The 15,676-nt window shown below is 39.6% G+C and overlaps 1 protein-coding gene across 1 annotated transcript; it reads right to left on the bottom strand.

The window, feature by feature from the left end:
* Positions 1 to 228: 228 nt before the first annotated feature.
* SGO1 (shugoshin 1) lies at positions 229 to 14,392 on the bottom strand. Its single transcript, XM_065876679.1, has 8 exons — positions 14,246 to 14,392; positions 10,415 to 10,569; positions 10,135 to 10,331; positions 6,257 to 6,333; positions 4,534 to 4,592; positions 3,215 to 4,021; positions 541 to 730; positions 229 to 334 (listed from the first exon to the last, which is right to left on the bottom strand). The coding sequence occupies exons 2-8, from the start codon at positions 10,554 to 10,556 to the stop codon at positions 229 to 231; spliced, it is 1,578 nt and encodes a 525-aa protein (XP_065732751.1). The 5' UTR covers positions 10,557 to 10,569; positions 14,246 to 14,392.
* Positions 14,393 to 15,676: the final 1,284 nt, after the last annotated feature.

Below are 15,676 nucleotides of genomic sequence, written 5' to 3'. Positions count from 1 at the left end.
TATACCTAAAAGAAAAAATAAACCAAATGTATCAAAGGTTTAAGAAAAACCATCACATTTGAAGCATAGTTTTGAAGAAATGTTCACGATCTAGAGTCCTGTCAAGAGAATATTCTATGGCAGTAGTTCAACCCACTTGAACAGTATCTTACAGATTCTCTCGGCACCACAGAAGAGGGTGTAGGATGAATTTAAACAACATCCAACAAACGCTTCATTGTACTCGCTTCATGCTTTTTTTTTTTTAGAACTGCGTCTGGAATCCTTTTTCTGCTTAAAAATAGGTGAATTCAAGAAACACAAATCTGTAAAAGGGTCCCCTCTTCTCAGTTTCCTGTAAGAGTAAAGAGAACTCGTAGGCATAATTATAAGCATCCCAATACTAACTTACTCTTCAGTATAAATCTACTGTAGAGTATGCCATTGTTAATATTCCCGGTTCAGATTTTCATCAAAATGGTGTATTTCAAATAAGGCTCCATAACCTTAATCCTCCCATGTGTATCATTAAAAGTTAGCTCCCACAAGCCAAATACTTACGAAGCAAGCGTGGGTTCCTTATAGTTCACACTGGCCGTGCACCTACGTTTATGCAAAGACACTGGTGGGCTTTCTACATTCTTTTTTGGAGAAAGAGAAAGTTTTCTGGTTTTCACTACAGGATACAAGGGGACATTTGTGATATCCTTCAGGTGAAAATGAGGTGACTGGTGAGTTTCAGGTAGTGCACCTACAGAAAACAAGTTTTATTGAATATGGTTCCAAAAAACAAACAAGCAAACACAGGAACTAAAACTGTATGCAATTACACATCTTAAAAGTATATAAAATCCAGCATTTTATAACACAGATTTTTAAAAACTTGTTTACCATTTTTTCCTCCCAGATAACACTGAAATATTAATTATTGTAGCTGTGAAGAACTGACTAAAACAACAGTTTACTAAAACTTAAATTTCTTAAAAATTAAAGAAAAAATTAAAATTCTTCTAGGATAGCTTGGGCACAACGAATTAGTTTAAACTACGCAATTTCATTTAGTCACACCTTGCTCTTTAGAATCATCCAGGCCTCAATCTCTTTCAATTCCTAAGTTTATCATCAAGTGACTTCTTATTGTCTTATAAAGCCACTCAAACTCATTCTATTAAATAAATGAGAACTCTAAATCGTATTCTCTGGGTAAACCAGGAGAAAAGGTGTTCCCTCTAGTAAAGCTAGTCGGTTAAACAGTTACCCAATGTTTTTCCTGTCATAAACATCCAAGTTATTCTACTTGGGGCTACATCTATATTGGGAGACAGCTACCCAGCACACAGGTTAAGAACACTATAAGACAAACAAGCTCTTAAAATAGTTTTAAAAAGCAAATCATTTCCCAAGAAAAACTAAATTGTAACTGTAAAATGACTTTATACTTATTAACCATTGTCCAGGGTTATTTGGGATTCAAATCTTCTGTCTTTCTTGTCCCTACATAAGCATCTTGTACCATACTAATTATTCCAACTTTTGGTTTGGAAAATATGGTTAAACAACAACATCAGATCAGTTGCTATATTCCGGAATAAAGCTTCTAAAACTTCAAAGCATATACAGATCTTCTGGGGATTTTGTTAGAGAGATACAGATTCTGAATCAAGGATGTGGGGTATGGCCTGAGATTCTGCTTTTCTAAGAAGTTTCCAGGTAATACTGATGCTGATGGTCTGGGGACCAAATTCTGAGTAACACTATCTTAGAGTGTATTTTTTTTTCTTTTAAAAACTTATTATGAAGTATTTCAAGTATACACAAAGACAGGGACACCAGTATAATAAGCCCCCAGTTACCCAGCTTCAATAATTATCAATATTTTGTCAATCTTGTTTGATTTACTCTAAAATCATTACAACTTTTTTTTTTTTTTTTTTTTTTTTTTGCAGTACGCAGGCCTCTCGCTGTTGTGGCCTCTCCCGTTGCGGAGCACAGGCTCCGGACGTGCAGGCTCAGCGGCCATGGCTCATGGGCCCAGCCGCTCCACGGCATGTGGGATCTTCCCGGACCGGGGCACAAACCCGTGTCCCATGCATCGGCAGGTGGACTCACAACCACTGCGCCACCAGGGAAGGGAAGCCCTACAGCATATTTTTTTAAAAAGATATTTGCATGCTACCACCACCTAACTGGTTGACCTTGGAGAGTCATTTAGCTTTTTTAGGTTTCAGTTTCCTTATAAACAAGACAAGCATGATCACACCTACATGTCACAGAGTTGTTCTGGGGATCAAATGAACTAGCATGACAATATTTGGGGAATAAAACCTGCCTGTTTATGTTAGTTTCTCCAGACTAAAATTCCCAGATGAGAATCTCTGTGGGCAGGTGCAAACTGTATCATCAACATTTGAACCATGCCTACTTTTTTTTTTTTTTTTTTGTGATACCTGGGCCTCTCACTGTTGCGGCCTCTCCCGTTGCAGAGCATAGGCTGCGGACGCGCAGGCTCAGCGGCCATGGCCCACGGGCCCAGTCGCTCCGTGGCACGTGGGATCCTCCCAGACCGGGGCACGAACCCGTGTCCCCTGCATCGGCAGGCGGACTCTCAACCACTGCGCCACCAGGGAAGCCCCCATGCCTACTTTTTGATCTAACCAACAAAAGCAAGATTTTTCTAAGCCACAGTTTTTAGATGTTTTACAAATGTCTTACAAAAGAATACTAAGCCCATCAATTGAGGAAAAGGTTTTCTTGGTCTAATTAGGCCACCTTCACTGAATAGAAAATTATTTTAAATTGTGGTTCCTGTCAAGTTGACTATATAAAGCAAAGCCATTAAAATTACAGGTCACTGGATTCAAGTTTGATTTCATTTTCAACGGGATGTTTCAGGGGAGTGTGTAGTAGGCATTTAAATTCAACTTAAACTCCACAAAAGTTTTTTCCTCGCCTTGGAAGCTTTCATTTACTGAAAGTAAAATTGCTTTCTCCGTAACAAGTAGTATTTGTTCTTAAAGAGGATTTAAATTAGCTTAAAGCATGTCGAAGCAACACAACTGTGATTTCCACCCCACAGCCCCCCACTATTTAATCTGACTGTAACTTTCCCCAAAGAGACAGATGGTAAGTCTGTAACCTCCTCCAGAGAAACAGATGGTAAGTATAGTATATAAGCACCGGGAGTGATCATTTATCATAAACATTAAAAATGCAGGCAAACAAGTAAATCACTTACTAGGAGGAGTTTTTGTTGGCTCAGAACCCTCTGTCTCCTTTTCACCCCTATGTTTCAGTGCTCTTTTAGATCGAGGCCTGGTGACTGGACTCCTATCCGATTCACTGGTGAGATCTTGACTGTACTTGGACGTGGGCATATAGAGGTCATCAGAATCATCTCCTGAACCACTTGTTTCACAGACGCTCACTTCAGATTCATTGTTGTTTTCTTCTCTTTTAGAATCATTGCTCATTTTTTGTCGGAAAGGAGTGAGATGAACACCCTCTTGCAAATTAAAATTGTAAGCATCCCTAGAGGTAACAGATTTATCCAACTTTTTTTGGGAAACAGTTTTTTTTTTGCTCCCTTTATATTTTGAGACAGATTTTGTTTTTTTCCTTTTGTTAGCTTTTCTTTTCTCTTCTCTTTTTCTTCCTTGGGCAGCTCTGTGCTTACTTTTAGTTTGGTCTAATTTATACTCTAAAATGTCTTCTTTTGTCTTAGTAGATTGTCCTGGGTGAATTAGCCTTGGTGATAAGTAAATTTGATCCTTGTTCCATTGACAAAAATTTTGTTCTACATTTTCAGGTATGTGCGTGTTTACTGGTGGGTCTACAAATCTAATTCTTTCCAGTTCCAAAAACTGCTCTGACAAATGACTGATTCCAAAATCATCCAAGGCATTGAACTGACATGGATTGTTGACATGTTTCTTTAAACTGCGACGGAGAGATACAGTTCTAGGTAAGACATTATCAGTTGACTTATCTTCACCTGAATCCAAATCGAATCCCAGTCTGTCTTGAGAAATATTAGGTACTGGCTCTGAGAATTTAAAAAAAACAAATGAGAAAGATAGTTTTACTTTATGGAAATTTAAATATCAAGAATCTTAGAATTCAAAGTTAAAAATGGAACTAATGAAAATTCATCCTGTAGTTTTCCCACATTTACTATAAATAAATAAAAATCTGGGGAGCATAATATTTACTTCCTTCCGACTGTCTGTACCTATATATTCCAAGGTTGTTATGAGGGTTAACTGTGGTAACATATGTTAAATGCCTAACACTGAGCGTAACACATAGTAGGCTCAGTAAACTGCAGCCACAGTTATTGGCAAGGTTTCTGACTATAGATTTGGAAAAATAAATGGATGTGTTTTAAAACTCTTGTTATTCTGTGTAAAATAAACAGATATTTGCTTTGAGCAGAACATCAGACGAGAAGATTTAAAAAGGTAAACAAATAAAAATTAGAGAAATGTAATTATGTTACTTGTTCACAAAAATCTCATCTTGCCTTTAGCAGTATTTTTAGATTTTCATTTGTATTACCTTCTATTTGGAACAATTCTTCTTGTCCTGGAAAGTCAGCGTCCTGAAGAGGAACTTGCCTTAGAAAATACCAATAAAAACAAAAATTTATTTAACAATTATGTAATAAAAACAAATTTTAAGATTTTCTACAAAGTAAGTTTTTTTCTTTAGTATCATTTCATAATTCCGCTCTAAATCAGTACATCTGTTCTATATCAAAGGAAACCAAAAAACACTTATGCTGATTACGTGGAGGCTGATTTGTTACGACTGACATTCAACTGCCACTGGAGGAACTAACGTATCAAATTGGACAGTTCCTCCTGAAAACGTTCCATAACTCACCATTTCATTTAACTGGAGAAACAGCCAATCAGATCGACTTATAAAATACATTAAAGAAATTCAGTTAGATCCTTCTTTAGGAGCCTGCATTATCACTAGCCGAGCTGTGATTTGTGGGCAGTGAACACGTCTACGGGGCTTACCTACTGACTCCTCTGAAGTTAATACTGTTCATTTTCTTTAAAAATTTTGTTCCCCTTTGGTTCATGGAACAAGAAATTTCCATTCTTTATGCTTTATATGGCTGTTTCATTCTAATTATAATTTTATTCTCTATTTTCTCTAGAGAATTTCCCCCTATGGACATCAAAACTTAAGTACAAGTTTAGGTAACAGAGTTATGGCAACCAACTAATAACAATTTTAGAAACCTTATAAAAACTCAATTACCTCATCTTGCTTTTTGATCACCACGTAAATATTTTGTCATATCTTAACATTCAACTGTTTAAAAACTATTCATGATTAAAATTAATATGGGGATAGGAATCATATTAGTGTTTACTTCTGCAAGGAGGGGGCACAGACTCGAAAGGGACATGAGGGAATGGCTTATGGCAGTAGCTCTCACCTAGGGACAGTTAACCTCCCCCTCCCCCCAACGCCCTCAGGATATTTGGCAATGTTGAGAGACATTTTGGTTCTTATAACTGTTCAAGGGGGGCTGCTATTGGCCTCTAGTGGGTGGAGACCAGGGATGCTGCTAAACATCCCACAATGCTTGGGACAGCCCCACAAGCAAGAATGATGTAGCCCAAAATGTCAGAGGTGCTTAGACTGAGAAACCCTGGGCCAGAGTGACAGCAATGCTCTGCATCTTAACTCAGGTTTTGGTTCACGGGTGTATACATTAGTCCAATTCACTGAACTGTGTAATTAAGATCTGTGCATTTTACTGTATCTAATTATATCTCAGTAATTCATAAGCAAACAAATAAAGTACACTGAATCCAAGAGAAGAAGAAGGTATATATGGTCTGATGGTATTTAAGAATGAATTGGATTAGCAAGACAGTGTGAAAGCTGTGTTAAATATGATATTTTATTAGATTTCTTTTCTAAACCAGACTATTTGTAGTACTGGCAAAATACCATCATTTGAATAACCAATCCTTAGAATAAAAACACAATACAAGAAAAATATAACTGAAGGGCATAGTTTAAAAGTTCAGGAGAAGCTTTTTATTCCTAGACATCAAAAAAGTAACTAAATAGAAGAAAGCTTTGGCTTGGCTACATAGCACAGAATTTCAACATATAAAATTTCTTACATACATTCTTAGAACATCAGACCCAAATATAAGAGTCAATATAATGCTAATTTCCTTTCGTAAATGGAGCACAGAATTAAATACTTCTTGGCATTAATAATCATAACAATGAATTTGATACTAACGGTAAATCCTCCACGAGTAAATTCCTGGAGTTGCTGTCGCTACTGGAGTCCATTCCAGAGCGACATACTTCCCGGTCCTGTCAATGTATTAAAACAAAGAAAACACTGGTACAATGGAAACACTCATAACAAAGCATTCATTTATTCAACAGTACTTATTGACAGTCTGCTATGGTGTCAGGGACTGTTCTAGGAACTGAATCTATAGCTACAAAATAGATTAAGTACTACTCTTTTAAAGCTTACATGCTAGTGTAGGGAGATGAAATTTTAAAAAGCTGACGGTGATAAATGCAATGAAGGAAATACTCAGGTTGAAATGACAGAGAGTAACTGATGTTGGAGGTCTCTTTTAGATGGGATGACTTTCATCTGAAATCTGAAGAACGCAAAGAGCCAGCCATTGAAGGAGGAAGAAGTGGAAACAGCAGATACAAAAGTCATGATATAGGAAAACCTTGCTGTGCTCAGAAAAGAAAGGCCACTGGGGCTGGAACATAGTCACTGAAAAGACCAGTGAGAGGTGGGCACACAGAGGCCAGATAATGTAGGGCCTTGAGAACCATGAGTTTGGATTTTAGTCTATGTGTGATGGGAAGTCATTTGAATATTAAGCAGGGAAGTAAAATGATCTGAGTTTTAAAGAGATCAGTCTGGCCACTGTGTGAAACATGGATTGAAAAGGGCCAAGGGCACAGGCTGTTAGGAAGTCATCATAGTAAATCAAGCAAGACATATCAGCTTGGACAGGATTCCTATGGCTGTGGAGGTGAAGCCCAGGGGAAGGCTTTGCGATAACAGTGCACTCACATTGAATAGGGGTGGAGGTAGGGACACAGAGTGAGAAGGAAGCTTCTTATGCTTCTGACTTGAGCAAACGGGTGGGTTGCCTTATTGAGCTGAGTAAGACTTACAGAGGGAGGCAGAAGTCCAATGTCTTGGGAAGGGGGAAATAAAGAGTTGTGCTTTGTACGCAATATATTTGAGATCCTTTATAAATATTTAAGTGAATATATCAAGTAGTAATTGTGTGTGTGTGTGTGTGTGTGTGTTTGTGTAGGTCTTGAGCTACAAATTTGGAAGCCACCAGCAGGCAGACAATATTTAAAGCTATGGGAGCGGATGAGATGGGCCTAGGACAACTGATGTTTAAAAGTAAAGAAGCCAGCAGAAGAGATGGACATAGAACAGTCAGAAAGAGTATGATGGTAAGAAAGCTAAGAGATCAAAGTATTTCCAGCAAAGAGTCATCCCTGTACTATGTTTTACTTCAAGGCCAACAAAAAAGAGAAGTGACCCCTGAATTTGGTAACACGGAGGTTTTGGTGACCTTGACACACAGTGACAACAGAATGGTGGGGATGAAAGCCTGGTAAGAGTGAGTTCAAATGTTAGGGGACGCTGAGGAAGGGAAGACAGTAAGTGCTCTGTTCTCTCTGGAAAAGTTCTGCTGTGAATGGAAGCAGAAAGATGAGATGGAGGAATGAGATCAGGAGAGGTTCCATTTATTTTCTTTTCCTCTTAAGATGAGAGATACTGAAGCACATTTGTATGTAGCTAGAACAATTCAGTAGAGGGAGGTAAATGTTGGAGAAGGGTGCAAAGTCCTAGAGGAGATGAAAAGAAGGGAATCTGATGCACAGGGGAGGGACTGGCCTTGGATAAGGAGCAGAGACACTTCTGCCAATGGCACAGGAAGGAAGACAGAGAACACAGTGTAGACACAGGAAGGTGTGTAGATCTCTGTTAGGAAGACGAGTGGCCCAGTCTGATTCCTTAAAAGTCATTCCAATTCAGTGCAGTTATTTTATGAAATTTGATGTACATATAATATGAAGACATTATAATGAACAGGTTAAAACTGTTCATCAGAAACAACTAGAAATTTAATCCTGTTAAAAGTTTTAAATTTATTATCAATATAACTAATGTTCTAAAGCTAGTATTATTACTGAAGATAAGTAAAGGAGGATATTTAACTACAGAGTGATATAAAAATTATTTAAAAGAGCCATGATAAAACTTAGGGAACAAAATGCTATTAGAAATTACTTTCTGATTAATCCTTACAAGGTAAGTTAATTATTGGCAGGCAAGAAAAACATTCTTTTTTTTTTTTTGCGGTACGTGGGCCTCTCACTGTTGTGGCCTCTCTCGTTGCGTTGCGGAGCATAGGCTCCAGACGTGCAGGCTCAGCGGCCATGGCTCACGGGCCCAGCCACTCCACGGCATGTGGGATCTTCCTGGACCAGAGCATGAACCTGTGTCCCCTGCATTGGCAGGTGGACTCTCAACCACTGCGCCACCAGGAAAGCCCAAGGAAAACATTCTTATTAAAGCATTTTAAGTTCTCCAGCACTGCAAAATTGACTTGATAAACAAGGATGCACACGTATACAATGATGGTTGAGAATGAGTGATACATACAGCGAGTACGTGGCAGAAAACTCTGATGTTTTAAATGCTAAGAATACTTTCACCCAGCAACTAACGATATCTTTTAATAAATATTCAAAAATCACTGATAAATGTCAAAAGGCCTACAATAACAGAATTTTTTCACCAGTTTTTGTGATTATCTCATTGAGTACTCACTTGACACCACTCTGTGATTTCAGCAAAAATTTGGAAAGGGAAAAGGAAGATTCAAATGTCTTTGGAGAAATTTTTTTCCTCACTAGTTGACCAAACAAGGAAAAGAAAAAAAATTAGGAAAGATTGTATTCTGAAGGAAAAATATTTCAAATAACCTTTACATGAAGGTAAAAAAAAAAAAATCGTATCTAATCTTTATAGACAATTTTCTACTATATTATGTATGTATATGTTGCTATATGTGTACATATTGTGTGTATACACACACATGTTCTATATATGTCATACACAGAAAAAATATGGAATTACCTTAGTTGCAGGGAAGCAAGAACTCTTTCACTGGCTCTAACTCTCAATGGAGAGGTGACTTAATTCCTTTCTGGAGTCCAGACCCCTACCCTAATCACTAGGCTCTGGCTTCTTCTCCTGCCCTAGGTGTCAACACAACTGTCTTCACTGGCATGGCAAACAGATGGACACCCAAGTGTTAACACCTGACACTCACCACTGCTCTTTTCTTTCTCTGCCCCATGCAGTTTTCCTGGCAGTGGCCTCTGGGAAAAGGAGAGAAACTGGCTTGTCCTCTCTCTTCTAGGGATTAATGTGTGACGAGACCCAGATAAGACCCTAAATCAAAATTTCTCCCCATCTCTTATGTTTCGACTGGCCTTTCTATACATTCCTGGACACAAACTGAATCAGACTGAAAAACAGACAGCAAAATGTTCAGGATATTTCTTGTTTGGGAGTTAATATATAGTTGTGCTTATTTAGCCAACTAGTAGGTAAAAATGATTCTCCATAAAGCGCTTAAATACTTCCCATCTCCCCAGTCAACGTAGTCCTTTCAAAACCCCACTGGTGTAGCAAAACTACATAGAAAAGCTACGATTAATAGCACTGATTAAAACTTTTGGACTAGTCTGCTTCCACAACCACTTTTAGACCTTTGGCTTGGTTGTCCCTACCTTTGACTCACATCGCTGCCATTCAAAGGGTCTGGCCGTGCAAGAGGCTAAACTATTTCTTTTATACGTTGTCTTGCTACCTGCTTTCAGAAGCAATTTATACAAGTATAAGCCTCAATCAGCTACGGGTATATGCTTGAAGCTTTCTTAACTGGCCCACATACAACTGGGCTGCAGCACTGAAGAAAGATGTTCTCATCACTTCACTAATAACAGAGCTATCAGTAATTAATTTAAAAAACAAAATTGATCTAAACTACTAATTAATGGCTTTAACATTTTTCCCAAGAAATTGAGCCTTTGTGATCAAAATACCTGAGCAGGTTCTTCTGTCTGTTGTGAAGTAAGTTTTTCTTTCAGTGTGTACAGCTGACACATGAGGTAGTAACATTCTTTCCTCAGCTGTAAGATGATATCATGGGCTTCTCTCACTTTGGACTTTTCATTTTCCAAAGCTAAGACTAACATTCTGTTGTTGTCTTGGTAGTTTTTTAGCAGTGTGGAAGTGTTGGCTAAAAGAGAATAAAAATTTTTTTATCAGTTATTAAATCTAATCTTAAACAGTGATGTAAAGGACAACATGAAAATCTCTTACTGATTATTTGGCATGGTGCAGCTATCAAAGACTTTCGTTTGCCAATCTCTGCCAAGTTTTTACTCCTTTTCTCTTTCATTCGTTTCTTTATGTCTTCAAGACTATCTTGAAAGGACTTTTTGAGGCATCTTTCCTTGGCCATCTTCTGCCTAGGACTTTAAAACAATGGAAAATATTTAATTTTTCAAGGGGTGATATCAAATATAAAACAGAACTGGAAACACAGGTTATTCATAAAAAACGGATTAGAGACTTTGTAACTGTAGAATTAGCCCAAAGTAGATAGCCAATCTGGTAATAACCTACATTTGCAGCTTTTAAATTACATTAATATTTGTGGCATACTTTTATCCTCCTCGGGTACTTTATACGGAAGGCTTAATAAATATGGATTTCCAACACAAAGGCTCTATAATATGCCACTCATTTATTCTTTAACAAATACTCATTGGAGGCTTACTATACATTGGGTTGGCCAAAAGGTTCGTTCAGTTTTTTCCATAAGATGATTCTAGTAGCACTTAGTTGTCTTTAACTTCATTGGAAACAATTTTGTTAGATCGTTATGTGACAGCTGTCATATCAGCGTGCATTAAAAAAAATACATAAAAAAAACATCAAAATTAGTGTTTTTTTTTTTTTTTTTTTGCGGTATGCGGGACTCTCACTGTTGTGGCCTCTCCTGTTGCAGAGCACAGGCTCCGGACGCGCGGGCTCAGCAGCCATGGCTCACAGGCCCAGCTGCTCTGCGGCATGTGGGATCTTCCCGGACCGGGGCATGAACCTGCGTCCCCTACATCGGCAGGTGGACTCTCAACCACTGCGCCACCAGGGAAACCCATAATTGGTGAATTTTTATGTAGCTATTTTAATACTGAAGATGGAAGAAAAAAAAGCAACATTTTCAGCATATTATGCTTTATTATTTCAAGAAAGGTAAAAATGCAACCGAAACTCAAAGAAAGATTTGTGCAGTGTATGGAGAAGGTGCTGTGACTGATCGAACGTGTCAAAAGTGGTTTGCAAAGTTTTCTGCCGGAGATTTCTCGCTGGACGATGCTTCATGGTCGGGTAGACCAGTTGAAGTTGATAGCGATCAAATAGAAACAATAATTGAGAACAATCAACGTTATACCACACAGGAGATAGCTGACATATTCAAAATATCCAAATCAAAAGTTGAAAATCATTTGCACCCGCCTGGTTATGTGAATCACTTTGATTCTTGGGTTCCACATAAGTTAAGTGAAAAAAACCTTCTTGACAGTATTTCCACATGAGATTCTCTACTTAAACGTCACGAAAACATTCCATTTTTAAAACAAATTGTGATGGGCAATGAAAACGGGATACTGTACAACAATGTGGAACAGAAGAGATTGTGGGGCAAGTGAAATGAACCACCACCAACCACACCAAAGGCCAGTCTTCATCCAAAGAAGGTGATGTTGTATATATGGTGGGATTGGAAGGGAGTCCTCTATTATGAGCTCCTTCTGGAAAACCATGATTAATTCCAACAAGTACTGCTCCCAATTAGACCAACTGAAAGCAGCACTCGACGAAAAGTGTCCAGAATTAATGAACAGAAAATGCATAATCTTCCATCAGAATAACGTAAGATCTCATGTTTTTGTTTTTTTTGGGTACGCAGGCCTCTCACTGTCGTGGCCTCTCCCGTTGCGGAGTACAGGCTCCGGACACGCAGGCTCAGTGGCCATGGCTCATGTGCCCAGCCGCTCTGCGGCATGTGGGATCATTCCTGGACCCGGGCACGAACCCGCGTCCCCTGCATTGGCAGGCGGACTCTCAACCACTGCGCCACCAGGGAAGCCCCCAGATCTCATGTTTCTTTGATGACAAGGCAAAAACTGTTACAGCTTGGCTGGTAAGTTCTGATTAATCCGCTAAATTCACCAGACATTGCAACTTCGGATTTCCATTTATTTCAGTTTTTACAAAATTCTCTTAATGCAAAAAATTTCAATTCCCTGGAAGACTGTAAAATGCACTTGGAACAGATCTTTGCTCAAAAAGATAAAAAGTTTTGCGAAGATGGAATTATGAAGTTGTTTGAAAAATGGCAGAAGGTAGTGGAACAAAAGGGTGAATACGTTGTTCAATAAAGTTCTTGGTGAAAACGAAAAACGTGTCTTTTCTTTTTACTTAAAAAACCAAAGGCACTTTTTGGCCAACCCAATACTAGGCATTAAGGGAAATGCTTAATATATTTTGATATTATTATTATTTATGTTTCCTATGACAATATTTATGACCAACTTTTAATGTTTATTAGGCTTACAGCATTAGTTCAGAGGCGAACACGTATCTGGGCTTTGCTTTCCAGTTACTTAAGATATGCACACATGCTCAAGAAAGTCAGGTGATCTTGAGAGGTTTAGTTATACTATGTAACACTATATACAATTTCACTAGGCTGTTATAACAATCACAGAGCTAGAAAAAGCAGGAACTGGGGCGGAGGAACTGCCAATTTTCTCATAGTTATTTTTAAAACTCAGATCATGTATACAGCAGACATTATATAATTATTGTTCTACATACAGTTGAAAGTAGCAATATATGCACTGCCAGGAGACCATACCATTGAGCGTATTAGTACATAAGTATATGTAAACCTTTCAATGCTGCAAATCAGATGGCTTCAGTATTTTGCTACTAAGCATGTCAAACTACTTTTCATGAACCTCTTTTGCCCTAGACTGTACTTTGCAGATATTAAAATTGCAAAAAATAATTGTTTCCTACCACAATCTACGTATACAAATTTCACTGCAAAAGGACACCTTCATCTCCTCTTAGTCAAATATTTTCCTGAATCTTACATTTTCTTGAGTGTTTTCTCCAGGCCTTCCTTATTTTCCTCTGGGGTCTTAAATATAGATATTGTAGATTTCATTAAATATTTTCTTTCTGCCAATACAGATACAATATATACTGGGATGCTTCCAGTAGAGCAAGCACAACTATTATTTTTAAACACTAATGTTAAGTAGGTTTTATAAAATACCCTACCACAATGGAGTTTTTGGAGTTCAAACCTGTAGATGTTTGAGAGCCAGGCAGATTATGTAACTGAGCAAGTTGGTTTGGTTATTTTAAAAGCAGAGCTTATATAAAAAACTTTCGTTCTTACATTTAATCAACTTAAAATTACAAAAGAAATATGCTCTATCATTCCCATCTAGGCTGATGGTCTTAAAAGGGGGTGTGGTGGAGAGAAGGAATGAAAACAGTCACAGCGCGGAGGGCAGTCTCAATCTGTACAGTATTCGGGTAAGGGGCCTAGGTTCAAAAGAACCTAGAATATTTGATCTCCATCATAATTCTTTCATCACTCTTGCTGTAGGACACTGGCCAGTGCCGGCTTTTCAGGGTAAGAGAAGCAGCAAAAGAAAAGGAGGTCAAAGGCATCGCGCCACACAAAAAATAGCTGCCAGTTTGTGTGCCCTCACGTTGAGCCTGGCTTTTAACTACTGTAAACGCTTTACCTTCACATCACTTAAGCCACACAGTTCCGCGAGGCGCGAGGTTCCGGGCCCACTGAACAGAAGAGGAAAGAAGAGTATCGCAAAGCGCAGGTCGGGGGGCTGAGCAGAGAGAGGCCCCTGGTCAGGCCGACGCCACAGCCTGAGTTTTTGGCCACCGAACTCAGAACAGAGAGACCCAGAGGAAAGGCGAACAGGGGTCAAGATGCCCCTGTGTCACATCCGAAAAACCTGCAACCTCCTTTTGAGAAAGCGGGACGGGGTGGGGGCTCCCGGAAGAGGCCCGGAGACCCGCCTCCAGCAGGGACGTCCACCACAGTACCTTGGCCACGGCTTCTGACACAGCTGTCGCTCTCCTCCTCACATTCCAAGGCTCCGCGAGGCTGTGTGGCCGTGCGCGCCCCGAGCTCCGAGCCCCCTTAGCCTCAGGGACCCTCTCTCACCGCCGCTGACCGCTGCAACCACATTCGAAATTCTTCGCCGCGCTCACCCATTGGCTGGCTGGACGAGGTCACGTGACGCTGCGGCGCAGCGCAAGGCGCAGGCAGAGCCCCGCCCCGCCGGGCGGCCTCATGAGACGCAATCCCTCCAAGAATCCGCATCCGGGCATCCGTCGCCCCCTCCCGCGGGGGCGGAGCCAGTTGTCCGGCGCTTTTCGGCTCGGAGTTATTGGTGTTTAGGGGCGGAGCCCCTCCGACACCTTTCAGGGCGGGTATTTTAGGGAGTTCAAAAGATTTCTGTTTCTCTAGTCTTACAGCTGTCCGTCTTCGAGGTTATGCGCAAGGGCTCCCTCTTGTGAGACGAATCTTCTCGGTTGTTTGCCCGCCTAAGTAGTCAACCTGCCGCACGGAGGCGGTTATAGGGATATTCAAACCAAAATAAGGAGCAGCTTTTGGATTAATGGGATTTTTGTAAGGAAGGTTGCAGATATCTGAAATATTCAGATCCAGGTTCTTTCTCTTTGCCCGACTACCTCTGGCTCTTTTCCCCTCAGGCAGTGACACCAGCATCCATCCAGTTACCTGCCCAGAAGCCTGGGGAATCGTCCTAATTTTTTATTCTCCCTTAGCTTCTCCACGTCCAGTTACCCAGTCTGGTCACTTCTACTTTCTAAGTAGTATTCAGGTCCAGACTCCACTAATTTCCATCTTCTAATCCAGGCACCTACCTAATCCCTTTCTACGAAGTGCGTTAGTACCCGCTCTGACTGCAGAGTCCATCCTGTTATACTGTCATAGTGATTTCCCCAAAATACTGGCTCTGACCTTAAAGAAAATTTAAGCTTTCTTCATGTTAGTGTGACCTTACCACTAACATGTTAATGTTAGTGACTGGTTTGTAGCCCATCAGCTCAAACAAGTAAGTTTAATAATTCTGCTACTCTAAAAAAATGGAACTTTTTAGTAACTAATCACATTAAAAAATGTTAACTCCTTCATTCATGCTTTACGAACTGAGCTGTAACTGCTGAAAGCTGAGCTTCTAACCACTTCTAGTTTGAAGTCTCCTGACTCGCAGTTTGATTCGCCTAATAAAATGTTCACATCAAGTAATGCTTTCTGAATTTACTTTTGAGAATGCTTTATGGGTCCACTGGAATTCTGTGAGCAGGTTCCATATCAGTACCTCTATAACTGGGATCACAGGGGTGCTGACAGCGCTGAGAGGCCTCTCTGGTTCCTTTTGAGCCAGAACTTGCTTTGGACCTAGAATGGCAATGGTGTTCTATGAATAACTGAGGAACATTTTTATT

Source organism: Phocoena phocoena, chromosome 4, assembly GCF_963924675.1.
Source record: "Phocoena phocoena chromosome 4, mPhoPho1.1, whole genome shotgun sequence".
Classification (NCBI taxonomy): Eukaryota; Metazoa; Chordata; class Mammalia; order Artiodactyla; family Phocoenidae; genus Phocoena; species Phocoena phocoena.
The sequence above is the reverse complement of the archived record's forward strand: the minus strand, read 5'-3'. Positions and strand labels throughout refer to the sequence as shown.

Excerpts from the sequence above, each read along its gene's own strand:
- SGO1 (XM_065876679.1), bottom strand. The coding sequence starts at position 10,556 with ATGGCCAAGGAAAGATGCCTCAAAAAGTCCTTTCAAGATAGTCTTGAA. Across the intron at positions 4,593-6,256 it reads TTACTCGTGGAGGATTTACC|GCAAGTTCCTCTTCAGGACG; the intron begins GTTAGTATCAAA and ends GTATTTTCTAAG. Across the intron at positions 731-3,214 it reads GCCAACAAAAACTCCTCCTA|GTGCACTACCTGAAACTCAC; the intron begins GTAAGTGATTTA and ends TGTTTTCTGTAG.